This window comes from Rhinopithecus bieti, unplaced genomic scaffold (genome assembly GCF_001698545.2).
Source record: "Rhinopithecus bieti isolate Rb0 unplaced genomic scaffold, ASM169854v2 scaffold_31127, whole genome shotgun sequence".
Lineage (NCBI taxonomy): Eukaryota > Metazoa > Chordata > Mammalia > Primates > Cercopithecidae > Rhinopithecus > Rhinopithecus bieti.
Genome location: NW_016813970.1, coordinates 1904906 through 1928078, shown reverse-complemented (window position 1 = coordinate 1928078; position 23173 = coordinate 1904906). Strand labels below are relative to the sequence as shown.

The window sequence follows — 23173 nt, the reverse complement described above, 5'->3', positions numbered from 1 at the left end:
TGAGTAGCTGGGACTACAGGCACCTGCCACCTCGCTTGGCTCGGGGTTTTTTTTGTTTGTTTGTTTGTTTGTTTGTTTGTATTTTTTAGTAGAGACGGGGTTTCACCGTGTTAGCCAGGATGGTCTCGATCTCCTGACCTCGTGATCCACCCATCTCGGCCTCCCAAAGTGCTGGGATTACAGGCTTGAGCCACCGCGCCTGGCCAACTTTTTAAAGATTTATTTGTTTAAAAGTCTGGGTAAGAGTGTTCTTTTCAAAATTTTAAGTGCGACTTTTCATCTAATAAATGTGACCTTAGGGGTTTGTGTGAATAATAAATGACAGTTCTTTAGAATGTTTTACTTCCTTTCTTATATATGTATAGTGTGGTTATAAAGTAGTGAACTTGGCTCCACAGTCTACCTGCATGCCTATAGAGTATAATAGTTCAATTAAAATTCATATTTTAAAAATTCTAATATCTAAATTGCAATGCTATACTTTACATATCTATATTTTAAAATTGATATTCCTTCCACAAATGACTTGCTTAATATTAGTTAGAATTTTGTAAGTTGTTTTTCAGGATATACTTATTTATTTGAGCATTTAAGTATGCATTTATAATGTATTCTAAGCGACTGGTGCTGAAATTTTGAGTTGATGAATCTCAGGATTTATCGTGATGGAAATGGGACTATCCACAGAGCTTGAGATTTTATAGAAGGTCTGTAAATATTTGTTGAATGAGCGAATATATGGGGTAGAGAGAGAAGCAAGTCATTTCTTTTCAACTATATTTGAACCAATGAAATCGATAACCTACATGGAGTACAATACCATATTTAAAGACTGAAAGGAGATTTTATTTTTTATATCATTTTATTTTCTATAATTTGGATTTTCTTGTGACACCTTGACTCTCCCCTAAACCTTCTGCATTGTGCCTGATGCTTTCAAACACTCTATAATGGAAGGGGCCTCTAGGAAAGGCAAGTTGAGAGAAGAGGAAAAATGAGCATACATTTGCATAGGGCAGGAAGGGCACTGTAACATCTGGCAGGGGTAGCCAACTCAGTCGACTTGTTAGTCTCATTAAATTCACATTAATGCATGAACTGCTCTGAATGTGTAAATACCATTTTGAGTTGTTTTCTCCCAGACCAATGGCATTGACTTTGGGGGCCCTTCCCTTGGTTGTTTACTTGCCAATGGCATTTGACCTGGGGTCAGACCTGTATTTAACCCTTTCCTGTAGGTCAAAAACAAATTAATTTGGTGAGAATTAAATTGGAAATGAGTCATCTGTACAACAGGTGTCCCCTGTGGAAAATGTGCTCCAGGTGGAAACATTTTAAAATCTATTCCTGGGCCATCTTCGAAGAAGCTTCAGAGGTCAGGGAGGCAATTCCAAGACATCCCACATGGTAAGGGCCTGGAGCTGGATGTACAGGTGCCCATTCGGCGTGGTTTTCTCAACAGCTTGGGGAAATTTTCAAAGAGGCCCCTTTTGGAGATAATTTATTCATAAATTCATGAACGTTTATCTTGGGCATTCACTGTGGACTGATTTACTTAGATGTTGCCCTAAATGATTGGAACTTTACCCTTTACCCCTACCTCCCACTATCAACCAAAGACTTTGATTTGGAGAAAAGAAAATATTGTATTTTTCTCTTTCTTTTTTCTAGAGGATGAGGAAGATGAGGAAATGGTGGAACCTAAAGTTGGCCAGGACTCAGAACTGGAAAATCAGGACAAAAAACAAGAAGTGAAGGAAGGTATGGTATGGAAAATAAATTGAGTAATCATCTTATTGTTTTGTTTGCCTTTACTGATATAAGAGACTATAGAGCTAAGTAAAAATTGAATTTGCATCCCCTATATGGAAGATTTTCTATGATTGTACAATACATTACATTTAGCAACATAAACTGTAATCTCCAAAGCAAGAGTCATTTATTTCTTGACTGATAAAGGCAAATAAAGTGCAAAACATCCACAATTTCAGTAACAATTCTAGTCACAATTCCAGTAACACTTGTTATGAATTGCCATGTTATCTTGTTCACAGAACCATATATTCCCAATGATAACAGTAAAGCAAAGGACTAGATATAATGATTTTGTCAATAAATTCTAAAGTGTTTTCATGTGATCTACATAGAAACATTAATAGTGATCAACACTAGTAACTCTGCTATTAAAATTTTTCTTCTGCAACTCTGCCTGTATAAGGAGGAACAACCTCTTACATGTTCTGGTGATAATATTAAGCAACATTTATTAAGGGCTCACTATGCCCTTGGCTCTCTTCTAAGCACTCCACAGATATTACTCACTCCTTAAAACATTATTTTGAAGCAGATACTATTACTACCCCTATTTTGTAGGCAGAGAACTAGGAAGAGAGAGGTCTAAAAATTTATCCAAAGATACACAATGTATGAGTACATGAGCCAAGATTTAGAGTTAAATCCAAAGTGTACATTTTACCCTGTTGCCCTCCTCATGATAGCACTGTACCTATAAGAAGAAAGAAAGAAAAGAGAAAAGAAAAGGAGGGACAGGAAATACTGCAGGTAACATTTCCTTACAAACCCAACCTTGTATTACCTTGAGATTCTCAGCCCATGGAGACAGAAGAGAATTTTGAACTTGTCTTACTTGCTGGCAAATAGAGAGTGGGACCTGAGAACTGAATGTAGATTAAAAATGTTCTTCCATATTTCCTATTGAGTGTCCCAAGTATAGATCAATATAACTCTGATTAGAAGCTCATTTGATTTGTAAATTTTAAAGATGGTTGTAGCTCTGGCACAGTGTGGCAGATGTTCAGCACTGGGGACTTTTGTAGGAATTGATACATACTGATCCCAAGTCCTCACTTCAACATCTTGTGCTCTCATGAGAAAATTAGAGTAGCCCAAATACCTATTACAAATGACATCCATATCATTTAACATCCATATCATATGGAGTTAAATGAGACAATTTTTTTTTTTTTTTTTTTTGAGGCAGAGTCTCGCTCTGTCCCAGGCTGCAGTGCAGTGACGTGATCTCAGCTCACTGCAAGTTCCACCTCCCAGGTTCAATTTATTCTCCTCCCTTAGCATCCCAAGTAGCTGAGATTACAAGTGCATGCCACCACGCCTGGCTAATTTTTGTATTTGTAGTAGAGACGGGGTTTCACCATACTGGCCAGGCTGGTCTCAAACTCCTGACCTCGTGATCCACCCGCCTCAGCCTCCCAAAGTGCTGGGATTACAGGCGTGAGCCACTGTGCCCAGCCACAATTGTAGAAAATTATTAAAAATCACTTCATATTGAGGCTCATTTGAAGTGTGTCTGAGTGTGGGTGTTTAATTTAGTTTTGGTTTGTTTTTTGTAATCTCAGGTATCTAAAAGCCAGTGCGAGATAACAATGAAAAAGCATAGCCTCTGGAGCCACACTACCTGGAATCAAATCTTGTCTCTGTAGATTATTAGCTGAGTGATCACTACAGACTAAGTTAGTTTAACCTTTTTTGCCTCAGTTTCCCCATCTGGCAAACAGGTTTTTAAAAAACTCATCAGGGCTAGTATGGAACAATACTTGGCACAAAGTAAGTGCTGTATAAAAGTTTGCTAAATTATCCTTAGTAGTCTTGCCTTGCAGTGCCTGGGTCTATAACTGGTTTCTACCCTGGTGGGATGGATGCCCTTGGGAGCCCCAGCTCTGTGCTTAGGTTTGCTATAGCCCATAGCTTTGAAATAAGAACATGGTTCCAGGGGCCCCAGCTAGTATATTTTTAAAATGTGGAACTATCAATAGAGATACAAGCAAAGTCCTCTAAACTCGTTGGAGAACTATCATAAAAGATCTTCTTTCTGTTACTGTGCTAGGTCTCAGACACTGAGAAGTTCAATCGCTGTCAAGTTCTAGGGTGTGACTGAGGTTTAGGAGAAGATTCAGCATTTTAACAGTGGCATTCACAGAAGACACAAGGCTTACTCTTTCTGAGAGTCTAAATGAATTTGATCAAAGAGATCTCACGTTTAAACTTATACTAAAAACATCTTTAAGAAAAAAGTTGGTGAAAAGAATATCATGATTACAGGTGTGGTGAGGTACAAAATAAGTCAGGATCTATTAAAGTACTCCTTTACCCTTTGCAAAATATTCTTAAAATATACCTGGTGATAAGGAGCTGGGGTATATTTCGTGTGTCTTGGCATGGATTCCCCATCACCACCACCCCAGCCCCAATCTCCAAATCGTCTTCTCCAGCAAAGCAAAGCAACCTCCTTCTTAAGTTCCAAGTGAAAACACCCTTCAGTTTTAACTGTTACTCATGCTTCATGGAATTGATTAAAGTCATGTTAAAAGTCAAAAAGAAGTTTGAAAGAACATTTCCTGTTCCTGCTGCACTGTGTGCCTTATTCTCCATTAATGGCTCTTCTGCAAATTAACACATAATGGGTTAAAAGCATGTTTATGTTGGCATCAAACTCTGGCTTTTTTTTAAAGCAAGACAGTATTTTGCAAACTTTTGAAAGAATCTCTAGCAGATATAATCGTGGCGCCATTCACACGACTGCATAGTAGTTAGGGCTGTGTCAGCACTTCCATTATGAACCCTGCGTTTCAGGGATTTATTACTCAGCCATAAAAATTTGCTCTGGGCTGAAACTTGACATACACAGTTTCAAACCAGGTGGAACAACATTTTGAGAAAATCGGCTTTTTTTTTTTTTTTTTTGGAGTGAAACAGGAAGAAAAAAGTGTGAGGGCGAACATGGGGAAAAACAATCAGTACTCACTAACTTTGCATTTTGCCATGTGACATCAACAGTTCATTAAACAGTAAAGAAATGCGTCTTGATTTATTACTGTTTACTTTTTCTGCCATAGAGTAGGAAAAAGCAGGTATTAATTTTAGCTATAATCACAGTTTAGAAAACTATTCCTATGTCATGTCCTCAATGTCTTCATGTTAGAAATTCAAATCAACCAGCTGGGAACCAACTTTTTTGTAAATACGAAATTCAGCTCATAACCTCACATTGGACTTCACCAGAAAAAAAAAAAAAAAAAAAAAAAAAAAAAAAAAAATAGATATCCTTCGCTTTTAGTTTGTTTGGTTTTTCTTGCTGCTGTTTATGAAGAACTGATTTCACTGTAAATTCCCATGAGAAGCCACTGTCCTTATTTAATCTAATGTTTTCCTGGCTACACTGGGTTTATTTATTTTTTATTCTTAGAGATTCTTGAAAAATATTTTTGATTAATATTTTATATTGAAATTTAAAGCAACATTGCCTGAAAACAGCAAGACATATTTGTGGTTAAGATATTTTTTAAATAACCTTTACTAGAATGCATAATTACTAAATCTCAATATAAGTTGGAACTTCATTATAAAACTGTTACTTTTATAGAAGAAAAAATCACAAGAGGCTAGAAACCCAGAGATATAGGTTTAAAAGTAGATAAATTAATAAAGACAACTGACAAAGTTACATTGAGGATAGCAGGGAAAAGGTCAAGAAAACACAGCAAATGAGATACAGTCATGCTGGAAGATACATTTAAAAGTATTTCCATATATAAAGTAAGAAAAATTACATTCTCCTATAATAAAAATTGGCCCTAAATGAAATTTATATTTGATTTAATTTTGTGGCCAACAAATTGAGTAAGAATCTAGGCCCTGTTTCTGAATTTTCAATGTATTCAAGTAAATTTCATTTCATAATCGCGTATAAAAATAATATACTGGTTAAATTTTTGCGTATTTGAAATTATTTTTCATTTGGATTAATAGTAAGTTATATCACTGCATTCTCACTTCATAGAGTAGAATGTACTTCTAAAGGCTCTTTAAATGCCACAACAGTATTGTTAGCTGTCAGTTCCTTCACAGAACATCCCATGTTTTGTGTTGTGAAACAAAGAAAAAGAAAAAATCTGCTATAATAGTATTTTCTGCTTAACCTATAAGAAAAACTATTATCCATGCCCATGTTTTGTTTTGGTATGCCCTTTGCTAATAAATTCCTACCTTTTTAATGCCATGAACTTGTTAAAGAATAATTAGGTTCCAGGGATAGGGAAAAACTGTAGAAACAGATACTTCAGGTAGAATTTGGCATTTTTCTTGGAGTAAAACAATTCTGATTCTATTTGTTTAGTCCTGTATTTTGAACTTTGTGGACTCCGTTAATCAACCAATTTTCTTTCATGAAATATGATGCCTGGAGAGGTTTTTATCTCTGAATACACCTTTTGGTTGTGGTTCCTGGATACTTCATTGTGTTTTCATGATATTGAACAATACTTATCAATTTAAAGATTAAGTATGGGAGGTTTTGTTTATACAATCAAAAATTACTATGGCCCTATTTAATTAAGTTGAATATTGTTTATAACTTTTAAAAAGTACTCATCTGCACATGCATCTGATTATTTTCTGCTAACAAATCATGTCATTTGATCCCTGTTCGACATCAAAGCTTAATATAAAATATATCTTTAGTTTGCTTCAGTAGCATTTTAATTTCAAGCCAAATATTGTATTGTCAAACATAATATCTGGAGAGGCTAGTGCTCCACCTACCTGAACTTGGCCTCCGCAAGCACACTTTGATCAGCCATTTATGTATCTGTTAGAGAAGAAGTTGTGTGTCTTGAAAGCTGAGATCAAAGTGACAATAAGCTACAGGGAAGAAAAAAATTACAGAAAATTACATAGATACTATTTTTTATTCAAGGTAATGGACCTGTAAGGAAAGATACAGGTGAAATAGAAGTGGTTAGAAAGGATAAACAGAGACTAGAAAGATCTTTTAATATCATAAAAAAAGAAATAAGGGAGAAAAATTCCTACTTCTTTGTTTAATTTCAAGTGTGTCTCAAGTCATCTATTAACAGTGACCAAGGCCAAGTGAGTCTTTTTAAATAAGACATTCTTCTTGGCCTATAGTATTCTTGTTTAGTCAGGTTTATTCATTTATTTAACAGTATTAACCAAAACAAAATGGACCTATCATTTTGTAGGGTATTTTCCCCTTTTGCCTAGTTCCATTATGTAGTTTTATTATATTCTGGAGTGAAATAATTCAAATGTCTCATTTACAAGAGTTTTAGAAAGCAGACTAGTAAAGTACTACTTCATCACCAATTATTGAAGCCCAGCATATTTAGCTTTTATTCTTAAACCAGACTTAAAGTTTAGGTATCATCCCCATTTCATAGATAAAACTACTGTTCAGAGAGCTTCAGTGCATTGATTAATGAATCAAAGCTAGCATATGGCAGGGTGCTTGATTCTAGATTGGTTTCAGAGTTCTTTGTGTTATTTATGACCTCCACCTATTTTCCCACTACCTAGCTTAAGTCTGAGTGTGCACATTGCCTGATTTCACAAACTAGTGTCTCAGCAGCACTGCTCACTAGAAGTTGATGGAGTCCTTGGGAAGTCCCAGTACACACTGGAATATTTAGGGCTCCAGAGACTTAGACAGCAAAGAAATATTTCTAATTTTATTTACGGCTGCTAGAAACTACAAGGTGGGGTGTGTTAGGAGAAATTCTTCTGCTATAATGGATGAATCACATGTTGCCCTAATATTACCTGGAGAGCATTTCTTAAGGTGTGAACGAACTACATCAGGATCATTCTAGTTTCATGTACAAATAGAGATTCTCATGTTTCTCCAGATCCGCTGCATCATGGTCTGGGGCAGGGAAGGGGAGGCTAGAAAGAGGGAGATGTTATGAACATTGGATCCACTGCCATGACTTGACTCTGTAGGAGGGCTTCTTGACACTACAGATTTCTTAGGCTTCAAAATACAGTTAATCAAATTGTGTAACACTTTCATAAACTATTATGCTACAGGTGATAGTACCTAAAAGATTCTTCTGACCATGTGGCCAGGTAGAAATCGATCTGGTTATTAGGATGGTTGTGGAAGTAATTGAAAAACCCTGTGGGTGAGTGGTTCCACCAGAGGCTCCACCTGTGATTGTAATGCACTACCCTCCTCCTGTAAGTTTAACTTCAGGAGCTTCTGTACTACTTACTGAAAGAGTAACCAATAAAAAGTTTATTGAAGGCTCTCTCCACCAGAGTTGAACTGGGGTTCCCGAAGAACCACAAAGGTTCAGCTGACAGTTTCTGCCCTTGAGGGTTTTTCAGACTGGGGAGTTCCTAATCCCTTCCCTAAAGTTTTATGTAAAACTTGCAATTGAAGGAATGGTTTATGTAACCAGATGGTGACTCTAAGGTGAGCTCACTTTCAGAAACTATGACATACTGCTAGTTATTTGATCTCTTTGTCTCATTTCCTATCTTCAAATTTAGTTCGATAAGATTAATCATGCTAGAAAGGTAAGGCGGAAAAACAATTGTGGGTTGTTTTATAGAAGCATGTATTTGTTCCATGTGTTTGTTTAAAAGCAGAAGATCTTGAGTGAAAGCAGGTTTGGAATGATATATTTCTGCTTTTGAATATAATCTATATAACAATCAGTCAGCCTTACCAACTAACCATTTAAAATAAAATGAATTTATGAATTTACTCAGTAGAAAGAGGAAACGTACTATGTGGATCATATTATAGAGTGTTCCTAATTATTTAATGTTGCCAGCTTGACAATAGTACAATAGCATATATAAATACATAGTTTTGTGAATTTATCTATTATGCCATATTTGAGCTGTTTTAGGTTAAAAAAAAATTTAGAACTGATTGCTAAAACACACCAATCTATTTTATTTGTAATCTTCTTCAACTCTTCAAAATAATAATTAGACCAAATATGCAATCTTTTTGTGGGGACATCTGCAGAAGCCTTTGGTGTGAATTTATAAGTAATTTAGAATCAATATTAGCAATGATTTGTTTCATTGTGTCTTGCCACGCCTTTGATAAGCAGTCTCTCTCAAGAGTTGGGTTCCTCTTGATAAGTTTTAATTGTCCCTTTTTCCTTCCCTAACAATCTCTTTTACAAAAAAATAAATAAATAAAGCCCCTCCAAGAGAGCTGACAGAGGAAGAAAAGCAGCAGATCCTTCATTCAGAGGAATTTCTCATCTTTTTTGATCGGACAATACGGGTAATTGAAAGAGCCCTGGCTGAAGATTCCGACATCTTTTTTGACTACAGCGGCCGAGAGTTAGAAGAAAAAGATGGGTTAGTCTCTTGTGTGCATTCTTTAAAAAATAGCGTAAGTTATCTGTTAATTCTACATTTATTTATGTTCTGACTAGGAAAATTCCAAATTAAGAAATCAGAGGAGGGTGAAATTTTGGAATTTATCTTGCTGAACAGCTTTGACTATGGGCTTTGGTGGTAACTTCTGGCTTAGAGCTTCCTTGTAATTATCATGTGCTTCTGTGAAATTCTTTTGAACTTGATATCTGGGGAACAGTCCAGGTGATAGAGACTGCAGAGTCACATGCATTATCCTCAGAAAACATTCTTATAAGCAGCAAAGGAGATTCATGTTGTATCTACTAGATTTATTCCTGATGTCCAAGCAAATAGTAAATTGAAGAAAATAAACATGAGGTATGGGAGAAGTTAACTCATGTGGGTAACGATGAATAGAGACTGGAAAATGTTTCCTCTATTTGGTACCATAAAAGTATGCATATGTGTATATGCCTTTTAGGAAACATATTAATATATGCAAGAATATATTTACAGGCAAAACAAAGCTAATCAATAAAAGCAAGTGTCCCTAAATGACTTCCCCTGTGACTGTAGCATAGGTACTAGAAAAGGCCATGACTGTCAACCATCATCATGGGGAGAATAGGAGGGACTATATGAGCCTTATGAACATAAATATAGCTGTTCTTAGCCCCAGATCTCTTCTGGCCAAGAATGATATGTGAAGGTAGGGTCACTTGCCTTTTTCATCAGGCCTGATTTTTTTTTTTTTTTGCCATTTCTAAAATCCAAATACATTCTTAAAGGACAATGTCTTATCATCATTGAGGATGCTCAAGGGAATGTAACAGAGGCATGAAAACCAATTTCAAAAGGGAGTCCTGAACATGTTCTCAACAGTAAGCAGCATCTTTAGACTGCCTTGAAGAGACAATAATATTTTGAATATATATGTTCTGCAATATTTGTGTTCTTTTGAGAAGCCATTTTTCTATGACTTACTGATTTTGTTGGCCCTATTTCCCTCTGTGTGCCTGGCTCAGTATTATCCTAGGTTCCTGGCAGGACTTGTGTGTGTGTGTGTGTATATATATATATACACATATACACACACACACACACACACACACACACACACACACAGCCTGAGTTTGCGATGGCAGAGCTGAGGAAGGGTTAGCAGAAAAAAAAAATCATATTAGGTTTACTAATTAGAGCCCAAATAACTTGTTGGAAGCCAGGTCACCCAATCTGAACAAGACCCATATAAGTTAAGTGATGCAGGGTGCAAGCCAGCAGTTGAAGCAAATGAACAGAGGAAAGGTGGGTGTAGAAGAATTTCTGAACCAAAGCCCAGGCAACTTAGGCAGCTTTTTATGCAGATCCCATAGTTCCTGGCCCAGAGCAAACATTACTGGATTTAAATACTCAGCTTGTGGAGCAACTGCATAACCAGCACTGAGTTCCTTGAAGGAGGTGTTATGGCCAGTTGAGTGTCAGCCAAGTAAACACTGGCTAAAGTGTAATCCTCCTAGACTCAGATGCTGTTTTGGTCCGTGGCAGAAATGATAAGTATCTGGAACATATCTGGTGAATCCTCCACTGTCTACCATGCCTGTCTCATGGTAGAAATTATCACTTACTATTGAGTGAGGAGACTACTGCTACAGCCTATCAGCATTTACAAGTAAATAAAGACATGCATATCATTTCTGGTCTAAGGACAAATAAGGTAGTATCGATATCAAAGAATCCTCTGGTGTGCTGTGCTCCCTTGATAGCAGAGATTTCTAATAAACCCTGCTTCGAAAGGCTCTGGCCTGAAGCAGAGTTGGAGAAAGCTTGGGACTGGTCAAGATGGGAACTTGAAACAAATCTGACATTTCATAATAGTCTTGAAAAGACACGGAAACCCTTTCTGGGCCAGGTTAGAAAAAGCTTTTCATAAAGAAGACCATCTTTAGTTCATTAATTTTGATCAGGGTATGTAGCCTAGATTAACATTTTGGCCTCAGAGAGTATTGCGTGCCAGGCTTTTGCCACATCAGTGCTTCTATATGAGCAGCATAGAGAAAGAGCTCCATATTTATCTCTGATGTTTAAATCCTCCTAGGGACGTTCAGGCTGGAGCCAATCTTTCTTTCAACCGTCAGTTCTATGATGAGCATTGGTCCAAGCATCGAGTGGTCACTTGTATGGACTGGTCCCTCCAGGTAAGAATTATTGCTGGGCTGGGACAAACTGGGCTTGTGTTCTCATGACATTTGTATAAAAAAAAGAGATTTGTTTACTTGCCTATGATTTCCTCTCTATGCCTGTTGGTTTTTTTCCCCCTCATTTTGTTGAGGTTTCAGTTTCAATTCTCTACTCAGTTATTTGTATTTATTGAGTACCTACTATGTGCTAGGTACCAAACAGGAAGCCAGATTGTTCTGTCCATGAAACTGCTCCATTAAGATTACCACTGATTTCCTACTTGTCAAATCCTGTGGATATTTTTAAGCCCACATCTGTCCTGACCTTTCTTTGTCAAACAGCTTAGTCAGCTTCCTTGTGCCTATAGAAATATCCTCTTTCCATTGAATTCTCACTACTCTCTCTACTCTCTCCTAGTTCTCTGACTTCTCCAAGATTTCTTTTTCCTCTAACCATCCTTGAGGTCCCTGTGGTCATGCCCTCAACTGCTGCTCTTCTTCCCGATGTGCTCTCTGCAGGAGATCTCTTCCACTGCTAAGGATTCAACCATGAATAGCCTGTTTGTATCTCCTGCCCAATCTCCCTGCTCAATTTCACTTTGTACACCAGACAAAGCCACTGTTCTAGCTGTCCCATAGAATCTTAAATGAACTTTTAACTCGTTATTTTCATATATCCCAAATCTTTTTTTATCTGTTATATGACCTCTATGTTAAAGGCACCACAATATACCCAAGACCCTAAAGCAGAACTTTCATCAACATTGCCAACTTCCTCTAGTCTTCCAGACTCAGTCTGTCACCAAGACTTTCCATGTCTCCACTCATATATTCATCATCTAATACTATTCTTAACCTTCAAACTGGTATTTCTATCTTCATGCTTATCCACCTACAGTTTTCCCTTGTGGAAATCTACCCAAACAATCTTTCTAAAATAAAAATCGGATCACTGGGCTGGGTGCGGTGGCTCACGCCTATAATCCCAGCACTTTGGGAGGCCAAGGAGGGTGGATCTTTTGAGGTCTGGAGTTTGAGACCGGCCTGGCTAACATGGTGAAACCCCTTCTCTACTAAAAATACAAAAATTAGCCGAGTGTGGCAGTAAATGCCTGTAATCCCAGCTACTCGGAAGGCTGAGCTCAGAAGGAGAATTGCTTAAACCCAAGAGGCAGAGGTTGCCATGAGCCGAGATTGTGCCACCGCACTCCAGTCTGGGTGACGCAGTGAGACTCCGTCTCAAAAAAAAAACAAAAACCTGATCTCTTCATTCCCTGGACCAAAACTCCCCATTACCCGTAAAAAGGAAGTTTAAGCCCATCAGTGTGGCATTCAGAGTGAAAGTAGGCAAATTTACCAAAAGCCAACTTGCCGAATAGCCACCTCAACTAGGTAACAATATACCAGGCACTGAGTAGGTAAGTAACATATGCAAACACACAGCCTAGTGTGGTGACATCAGAATTTGAACCTAAGCATCTGATGCCTGAGCCCACATTCTTAACAACAGTGTTCCTTCCTGCAATAACACTGACGTAAGAACAGTGAGAGAAGCAGGAATTGTTACTCCTAAGTGCTTATGCACAACACAGTTTCTGCTTTCTTGTTATCGATGCTTTTACTGGGAATAATAGTCATAGCTAGCTTTTCATTTATTTTTCTTATATGCAAAGCACCATGACAGCTGCTGTGAAGGCTTTCTTATTTTCCCTTCATAACAATCATGTGAGGCAGCCCACCCTTACTATTTCCATGTCATATGTGAAGAAGTTGAGGCTCAGAGAAGCTAAGTAACTTGCTGAAAATCACTCAACTAGGGTATGGTATAGTGGGGATTTATACCAAAGTGTTTTAGCATCCCAAGGCATATGCTCTTAACCACTGCTTCCCACAGAGACCCTCTGGATCTGAAACTAAAAGAGCTTGTAAAGGTGCAGAATGATATGGGGCAGATAGCAAGTGCTCTCAAAGTTCAGTGAAGGTTGGAATCTGCCTCTGGTCAGACAGCGCTTCTCAGAAGACTGAAATTTAGACAAATGGAGGTGAGAAGAGGGTGTTCTCGGCAGAGCTATAAAATGGATAAGTCCCAATTAATCCTATTGAAGAACAGGGGAACAAAAGAGGGGTGTAATTCCCCATAACTAGACCCTCATCAGCCATCAAGTGGGTGAATGTTCTCTCCTCTTGAATCCCTTTTTGTATCCAAACAACAAAGCACACAGTGCATGATCGTGCAGAGACTGAGACAAGCAGGGTTTGCCCAACCACTTTCCGCCAGTGTGTGGGTGGTCTCTGAGCACGCTTGAGTGTGTGCACAGAAATCAGATCTAAGCCTGAGGAAGCACTTAGCTCAGCTTGTTCACTTGTTTAGAGTCGGGGAATTACACAGGAACCTTATCTGACACATTCCTCAAAGGCAACTACAGCCTTGTTCTTGGGTCAGCTGATAACACTCCCTGAGGAGGCATGGGGTGAGGCTGGTCCCTGCCTTGCCTCAGTAGGTGATGGGCCACATTGCCCGTGGATGTGTTTCCACATAGGGTCTTGTATGGTGTTTGTGTTGGAGGAAGTAAAGTTGGAAATAACAGAAACTCTACCATGGAGAGACCACATTTGTTTTCCCCTATTTTTGTGTGACCTACCCACCTACGCTGTGGGGGAAAGGTTTGCAATTTTGAAAAATGCATTGTATATGAGGCATAAGAAAAAGAGATTAGAATGCTCAGCTTCTACATCACAACACTTCTGTGGGGTTCAAAGGACCAGGATTACATACTTATGGGATAAAGAGACTTTTTGATGGATTTAGATGCAATCCAATGATATTAAGAAAGAAGAGAGATAGAGGAACAGTCTTGGTGTGTAGTGGTGGCATGTATGTCTAGGATGATTTCCTGAATGTAACAGAATAGAAGTGAGGGGAGAAAAAGGAAGAAATTATAAGGTTTCAGCATAACTTTTTTTTGATCTCCTGGGCTTCTTAAACCAGAACACTTTAACTTTGAAATATTTACAAAATATCATCAACATCATTCCTTGGAAGAAATCTGGGAACCTGGAGGATTATGTCAACTTTGTCACCCACTGAACATTATTTAGCACAGTGAGTCAATAATATTATCACACACCATGTGACAGAGTTTTCAGATGTGTGCAGAATCAGACTCATGATCTTACTCCCACCATGTATATTCACTTCCTCTCACATGTAAATTGCATCTTCCACTCCTGCAGTTATCTAGGATGCCAACCTGAGTAATCTTTGGCAGTTCAGTTAGTTGCTAAATCCAATCAAATTTACAATAGCAAAAAGATTACTATTGACACCAATGCAAATCCACGAACATGGATTTGACATCTACTTTATGTCATGCTCTCTACTTCTTGCTTATGTTAGGAAACAGCTTCTTACTGGTCTCCCTAATGTCAGTCCCTATAAGGTTAAGTCAGTGTAAGTACTTTTACCAGATTAATCTTTGTAAAGATTACTTATACACTCTGTATCAACGTGGGCAAGTTGCCTAACTTCTCTTGGCTTAAGTTTCTTCATTCATGAAATGATGATAATAATACCTAGCTCACACAGCTATTGTGAGTATTAAATGAATTAATGTATATAAAGGAATGATAATTTGGCTGGACACAGTGGCTTACACCTGTAATCCCAACACTTTGGGAGGCCAAGGCAGGAGGATCACTTGAGCCCAGGAGTTCAAGACCAGCCTGGGCAACATAGCAAAACCCCATCTCTACAAAAAATACAAATATTGGCTAGGCATGGTGGTGCATGCCTGCAGTCCCAGCTACTTGGGAGGCTGAGGTGGGAGGATTGCTTGAGCCTGGAGGCAGAGGTTGCAGTGAGCTAAGATCTCATCACTGCATTCAAGGCTGGGAGACAGATCAAGATCCTGTCTTAAAATAAAATAAAAAATAAAATAAAAATAAAGGACTGATAATTTTAAAAGTATCTGGTGCATAAGAAGTACTCAATAAATGTGACATAGTAGTGAGAAAAGCAATAGCAGTATTATCATTAGTTGCAAAGTATGACTCCTATTTTGTCCCCCAGAATAAAATCTAAAATCATTAGCCTGTAGTCAGTGACTTCCGTGATGGTGCCTTGAGGCATTTCCAGGCCTTTCTTCTTTTATATAGCTTGATATAGCCTGCCTCCTAGCAACATATTAATACTACAACCTGATGTCTATTGGACATATTCTTCTTCACTGTATTGGTCAAAAAGACTTTACTTTTGGCTACGTTAAGTAGACAGAGGAATTTACTGGGGAGTCATTATAGTAGTTAGGGAATCCATGAAAAAGATGAAGAACCAAACCTTAGATATAGTAGGAATCTGGGCAGCTTGAGGGACCTCACCAATAAGCTGCTGTCCTTATCCAGACCCCTTTGCCAGCTCCCGGGTCCTGTGTCTCAGTTCAAAGTTGACAATATTCTGGTTAGAGAACGCGATTGGCTCAGCTGGGTCAAGTATCAACCCTGCAATTAATTAATTATCCCTGGGAAGTTAGGCTTCCATTTACTGGGGTAATCTCCAAAGAGAGATTCACATGAACCAGGCAGATACCAAGAGGGGTCTCCTGCACCCCTCTTTGGACTCTTGTCCCTACTGTCATATGTCCTAATAACCTACCCACTTGACAAGGCTTAAGGTCTCATTTCTTCTCAGAAATCCCTTTCCATTTCTCTTACTGCCACACCCCACACCAGCTTCCATGCTTATTTATTTATTTTCGAGACGGAATCTCACTCTGTTGCCCTAGCTGGAGTGCAGTGGCATGATCTCCCCTTACTGCAGCTTCTACCTTCTGGGTTCAAGCGTTCTCGTGCCTCCCCATCCGGAGTAGCTGAGATTACAGGAGCGAGCCACCAGGGCTGGTTAATTTTTGTTAGAGACACGGTTTCACCCGGTTAGCCAGGCTGGTCTTGAACTCCTGACTTCAGGTGATCCACCCTCCTCGACCTCCCAAAGTGCCGGGATTACAGGCGTGAGTCAGCATGCCTGGCCCCATGCTTCTGCAGAACCTTGCTTCTGCCTCTGTCTTAGCACATGTCATGGTCTGCTTTTGTATTTGTCTTGTAGTTATTTCTACAGGTGTCTTACCTCCCTCCGCCTAATGATAAGTTCCTATAGAGAAAAGCCTATTATTCAGGGCATCCATGTCACATATTTTACCTGTCATGGTGCCTTACATATTTATAGGGGACACTTGAGGCATGCCACAGTGGACAGGAAAGGACAAAGCTTTTGAAGCCCAACAGACTTCAAGTGGGGTTCTTGCTTTATCACTTATTAGCAACAAAGCTTGGAATATGTTATTTAACCCAGGCTCTGCGTTTCTTTGTCTGTGGAAATGAGTAAACCATTGCCTACCTTAGAGGGTTATGAGGACCAAATGAATTAACATATCAGTGTCGGGTACCTAACGGGCACTTAAAACATGATGGTTCCTTCCTTTCCAATAAATGCTAGTTTGTTGTTGTTGTTGTTGTTGTTGTTGTTGTTGTTTGACAGAGTCTTACTCTGTCACCTAGGCTGGAGTGCAGTGGTGCACTCTCAGATCACTGCAACCTCCACCTCCTGTGTTCAAGCGATTCTCCTGCCTCAGCCTCCTGAGTAGTTGGGATTACAGACACACACCACCACACCTGGCTAATTTTTGTATTTTTGGTAGAGAAGGGGTTTCACCATGTTGGCAAGGCTGTTCTCGAACTCCTGACCTCAAGTGATCTGCCGGCTTCAACCTCCCAAAGTGTTGGGATTACAGGCGTGAGCCACTGCACCCCCCACCCCCCGGTTTCATTTATTTGTTAGAAAAAATGGGCTTGAAAGCATATCTGGTAATTTCCAGGTAAAATTCTCCTAGAGTAAATATTGGATAATTCAGCCCTATGAGTAACTAAATGATCATGAATTTAGTAATTCTTTATATTCTCTTTAAAATCATAATTTTGAACAACATTTAAGATTAAATAATTGTTTAGAGATTTTTACTGGAAAAGGAAAATATGAGTAATCATGTTCAAACAAACAGTGGAAAAGACATACTAGAGGGCACCTTGAAATCCCAAAACTTGCATGAGATAAAATTTAAATCAGTATCTTTAGGCCTTATGATCTCAGTTATAGAAATTATGCCAATGGCATTTCGCTGATAATTTTACTAAAGCACTCCCTGTTTTCTAAAGGAGTTTTAAAACGAAATAATTTTAAATATTTTTAAGTGGAAAAAGAAAAGCTGCAAGTGGGTGCCAACAATGAGACCCAGCTGGGTGATATTATTGCAGAAACATCTGGCTGCTCCTTGGCCCCTGTGGTACTGGTGTTGATGTTTATAGAGTTGCCTTTTCACATGTGACATAGTTAAACTTCAGATGGACAGTCTGGAGACTTCTGTGTTTATCTGGATGTTAGTTTCTTTGAATGGGCTTTGAATCAAAGGCCTTTCTTAATAGGCCTTTGATTTATCCGCTGAGGAACGTTTTTTAATAAAGAATGATTACTTCCCCTGGTGGCCACATACATGTGTATCACTGTATGCTTATACTTCCTCTGCACAACCAGCAAGTTGTAACTCTCTGCAGCTTTCTTTAGTTGAGGCTGCTGGAAGAATGAATAAGACTTAGATTTAGTTATTTTTAATAGAAAAAAAGAACCGTGTTCAAATTCATAAAGACAATCTTCCATAAAATATATGTATAGAATAATGAAAAAGGAGGAAAAAAAAATTATAAGAAGAGAGCGATATGATCTGCTATAATCCTGATGCTGTATTTAATAGGGCTGCCTTTTGAGACTTCTGTGTGGTAATGACATTTTCATGAAATGTGTCCTAACTCATAAGTACTTCCTATGAGATTTGTCCTTAGTTTATTTAATAACACTCAGGGCAGAGTTTATGTAGGGTGAGTAGGTCTTTCTAACACCTAGAATCACTATAGAGTCTTTCTTGTTATTTTACTGGGTATGCTTCTTGCATTTAAGCCTTTAATTATTAGCATTGTTTGACAACAAAGGATGAAATATAAAGCCTTCCTATTGAGCACATAATTACTAAAATTAAAACTTTTAAATCATTAAAGAAATTTTGGCACAAGTTTATTATGTGCTAGGAATTGACCCTGGATTCAGAGGTCAATAAAAACCAGTCCCTACACTCAAAGAGCTTACAATCTAGTGACAAGACATAGGTATAGAAAAACAATTATAATGCATTTGACATGTGCTTTAATTGGCAGGGCAGACACATAATACTAAGGGAGTTGATAATAGGCAAGGAAGGAAGTGGTTGGTTAAGTCAGGATTGTCTGGAGGACTTGATGCCTGTGTTGAGTCTTAAAGGATGAGTTAATTACGTAAACAACACAGAAGAGGCATCCCAGTGAGAGTGAGTATGAGACTTATAGGTACATAGATGTACCTGTGTGCCTCAAAACTAGTCCAGTGAGGCTGAGTCATAGGGTGTGGGAGGTGGGGAGAAAGAGGGAAGGTTATAGGAGAGTAAGCAGGGAAGGCAGAAAATGACAGATTATTAAGGATCCTATGTGACCTGCATTTTTCCTTGAAAGTAATGATGAGCCATTAAAGTATTTTAAGCTGAGAAATTACTTAGCCAAATGTATATTTTGTAAAGTCTTCCTGATAAAGGATGAAGAATGGAGTAGGTCAGTATAGGAAGCCATTTATGAAGCTGTTGCCTTCATCCAGATAAGAAATTAAGTTAGCACGCTCTGACCTTAAAGATAGAAAGAAAATATTCATTTGAAAGGTATTCAGGAATTAGGAAAATTTAGTATATGGGAGTGAGAAAGAGAAAGAAGTAAAAATAAATGTAGAATAGCTGGCCTGGGCCAGGCAAATGATAGTGCAAGTCGCTCAAATAGGGAACACGGAGGAGCAGTAGGTTTCATGTGGAAGTCAATGAGCTCATTTTTCTATGTGTTGCAAGTGATGTGTCTATGGACAACCCTGAGCGATCCCCACTAGGCAGTCAGATATAAAGATCTACATTTCAGAGAGAAATTAAGCCTAGAGATATAGATTTGAAAATTACCAGCATGTTAAGCTTATTAAAGCCACTGAAGTAGATGAATTTACTCAGGGAGAACAGGCCTCCTTGGAATATATGTAATAGAAGGAGAACCTGCAGGAACTGAAATGAGAAGTCAGGAAAGAAAACCAGGAGAGAAAGATGTAATGGAAGCCAATACTGGAGCAGGAAGGGAGTAGCACAAAGTGTCAAATAATACAGAGAGGTAAAGTGATGTTTGTAGTTTGATAGTTACTGGTGAGTATGTCAAGCACATACAGAGTGTTAGAGGCAGAAGAAAGATTGCAGGAGGTTGCAGCAGTAAGCTGATAGTAGGTATGCCACAACATAACAGAAAGCACCATTTACACTATGCAGTATACCATGTGTACATAGGAATAACGAAGTTTTCGTTGTGTTGTCATCTTAGCATAATTCATCTTTGTGACCTCTTCCATTTAGTACCCTGAGCTGATGGTGGCTTCTTACAACAACAATGAAGATGCTCCCCATGAACCAGATGGAGTGGCCTTGGTTTGGAACATGAAGTTTAAGAAAACCACACCAGAATACGTCTTCCACTGTCAGGTAGGAGTCAGCATAGTAAAAATAACTTACATCTCCTGCTAGACCAAATATAGTTTGTGCTGTATTGCATCTGTCTTATGCTGAGAGGAAGAACTCCGTTTAAAAATGAAATTGTTGACAATTTTGGAAAATTTACCCACAGTAACCTAATGTTTTGGGAAAGTGGCAATCCCTCCCAAACAGTTAGGAAGCTTGGCTGGGGACTGTGTGCCATTTTCTTTCTATTTAAAACAGCCCCCATGAGGATGAGTTTATAAAGACCTCGCACTTAGGAAGAAATCGTGGTGTACCACTTCCTCTGCTTAAAAGCAACATATGCTTGCCCACCCACGTGGACATCCTCAGAGCACTACCATTTCAAGTCTCCTACTCTCTTGGAAATGCAGTTCAATGGATTTTGCTGATTTTAAGTTTATGGGCGCCATATTGCTTAACAGATAATACTTTTGTAGCCGGCATGGGGCAAGACTTACCACCCATATTTCTTGAGTTACTTGGAAATACAGACGCTGTTTCTGGTTTGAAAATGCAGAGCTAATTTCAAATATGTTTGTATTTTTCATTCCTTCTCTCTGCAGACATGTCTTCTCTTCCACTTGACACAATACAGGCTGAAATTATGGTACCCTTGGACACGTTCAACATTGCTCTGTTGCCATGACTCTGCCTAAATAATAGGCCTCAGCATAGGCCAATACACCAACCCTTTTATTAATGCTCCTATCCTGTGATTATGCACAGGCAAATAGAAAACAAACATTTCAGCTCAAAATTGCAGTTTCTCAAATGTTACAATTCAGAGGTACTGAGCAGCAGATTACTCTGAATACAAATACATCATTTGAAAAGGGTGGGTAAACCTGTTGATTTTTGGAAGCTTAGTGCCATTTTCTATCTAAGAGCCAAGTATCTTTTTGAACTAAAATATGTTTAGACTTTAGAGCATTATCAGATATAATTTGAGGAATAGGAGCTGCTGGAATCGAGTCCCAGCCTCAACCTGATTGAGTAACCTCTAACTCTGGCCATGTTTTTCTAATTTGCTATCTCAAAAACAACTTAACAAGAAGTCTAGGTCTGTATGGTAAATAACCTTTATTTTCTGAGCCTTTGAAATAGGAACGGTTCTTTCTTTCTCTTTTTCTTCTTCTTCTTTTTTTTAAGATTTTCAAGTCAGCTTGATATGCTCCTTCTGTAATCATAGAAGCACAAAATCTTAATTTTGTTCAGTTTTACAAGGTTTGCTAAATTCCCAGGAAATTACTGTGAGGGTTAAGAAATAAAGAAAAGCACATTTTGAAAAACAGTGCCTTTTATTTTGATATTACAGGAAGTATATATTTGATTTAAAAAATCTAACAATAATATATTATTATAATCAATATGTATGATCTTTATTATGATTTTAAATTTTAATTAACTGACTACAGGTTTTAGGAATTAACTGTAAATTACTTGTTTTGCCACATGACAATAGTTAATACTAGTATTAATTGAAAGGGCATTCTTGTGTGTGTGTGTGTGTGCGTGTGTGTGTGTGTATCTTTTGAACCATTGACTAAACATTTCTCCAACAATTTTTTTTTTTTTAGTTTCTCCCTTAATGATCCAATATATGTCATTGAGAAGAAAATACACTCACGATTTCAAAAAAAGCAAGAGGTACCCTAAATATAGTAACAAGGTAGTCATACCAGAGTTACCAAAAGATGCTGAGTAAAATAGTTGATTCCAAAAACTTGTAGTCAGCACTTTGATACACGTGATACTCATGAAGTTGGGATAAAGGACAGGTAAATATCACTGGCTGCCAAAGAAAAACAAAATTGCTATGATATTTAGTATTTCTGAACTGTTGGGAGATCAAATCAGGAAACATTCAGCAGCCAGGGAAGTCCTAGATAAAATAGTGATGGAGGTTAGGTAGACGGATAAGATAATAAAGGCAATTTGGTTACCGTTGTACTAAAGTGTAATAGCTGTAGCAATATCTACGTGTTTCTGTATTTAAAATTTTCGCAACACTCTGCCTTCATGATCTCATTGATTGTACAACACGGAGGTAGGAAAAATGTTATTATTCTCTTTTTCCAGTTGAGAGATTTTATACTTTAGAGGTTACCCAGCTAGTGAACAGTAGAGCCAGTCCTGGAACTGAGGCTTATTCTATCGCATACATCGTGCCATCACCCAGGCTGCCTTCTAAAAACGTGGGCAGACATGGGACTTGATAGCAAAGGCTATACAGCCCATTCAAGGTATATTTTTGGCCACGTACCCTTATAAGGTATTGATTAGACATGGTTCTAGACATGGCTATCTTTACCACCTTCTAACCCTAAATGGAAATTTAGAGATCCCACAGAATTAAAATATATATGTGGAAAAACCGAAGCCCTCACTCACTGACCTATAACTTTTCTTCTATGTCCTATCTGATCTTTGCTAAATCTTACTACAACTGGTCCTTTCTAGACACTAACTCAGGGAAATCAGGTCTTTTTAATGTGCTTCCACATTCTTCTGTGATGTTCTGATAATTTCAAAATTAGACAATACATTACTTAGAAAAAGGGCAGAGGTAGAGAGTAGCAAGAGTACCTTATGATGACTGTACTTTTATAATTTTGGAGTAATTGCATTAGCTATTCATTTCCTGCTGATCTCTGCTGATTCTTCATATTTTTTAAAAGTGTATAATTGTAAATAAAACTAATGGATTAGAAAAGCATTGTTTCAGTAAGTGGAAAGCAAATGCACAAGAAACAGACATCAGCTCCATGGTGTTTTGTAAAGACTGACAAGCTTTTAGCCTACTCATAAAAAGATTTTAGTATAAAGTTTCATTTCTCTCTGTTATGGATAGCAAGGCCAAAATATATCTTCTACTGTCACGGGCAGTTTTGGTGTCTTTACTAAATTGAATTTTTAGTATGAGCTCTGGTCCTGCATTTTCTATTTTATTTCAATAAAACTGTCTATACTTGGAAAATATTGGTGAACCCTGCATAGAAATCAGCCACTCAGCCTCATAGCACACTCTGGCAGTGCTCCTGCTGTCTTCTGTAGTGGCTTCCACACACTGTCATTAGATTATGTGTCTGACCACCCTGCATTGCTTACCCTGGTGTGGTCTTTCTCTTTTAAATGGAATGAATAGAATCAGAAATATATACCTTAGAATTATCTGCATTGAGGTAA

General features: G+C 38.1%; 1 protein-coding gene across 6 annotated transcripts in view; it reads left to right on the top strand.

Moving 5' to 3' along the window:
* DYNC1I1 (dynein cytoplasmic 1 intermediate chain 1) overlaps positions 1 to 23173 on the top strand; it is a 327551-nt gene that overhangs the window by 197342 nt on the left and 107036 nt on the right. For all 6 annotated transcript variants that reach the window (XM_017849322.1, XM_017849319.1, XM_017849321.1 and 3 more), the window contains 4 exons: positions 1672 to 1761; positions 8997 to 9159; positions 11255 to 11354; positions 19847 to 19972. In XM_017849322.1, the coding sequence (XP_017704811.1) occupies positions 1672 to 1761; positions 8997 to 9159; positions 11255 to 11354; positions 19847 to 19972 (479 nt within the window). The remainder of the gene's footprint in view (positions 1 to 1671; positions 1762 to 8996; positions 9160 to 11254; positions 11355 to 19846; positions 19973 to 23173) is intronic.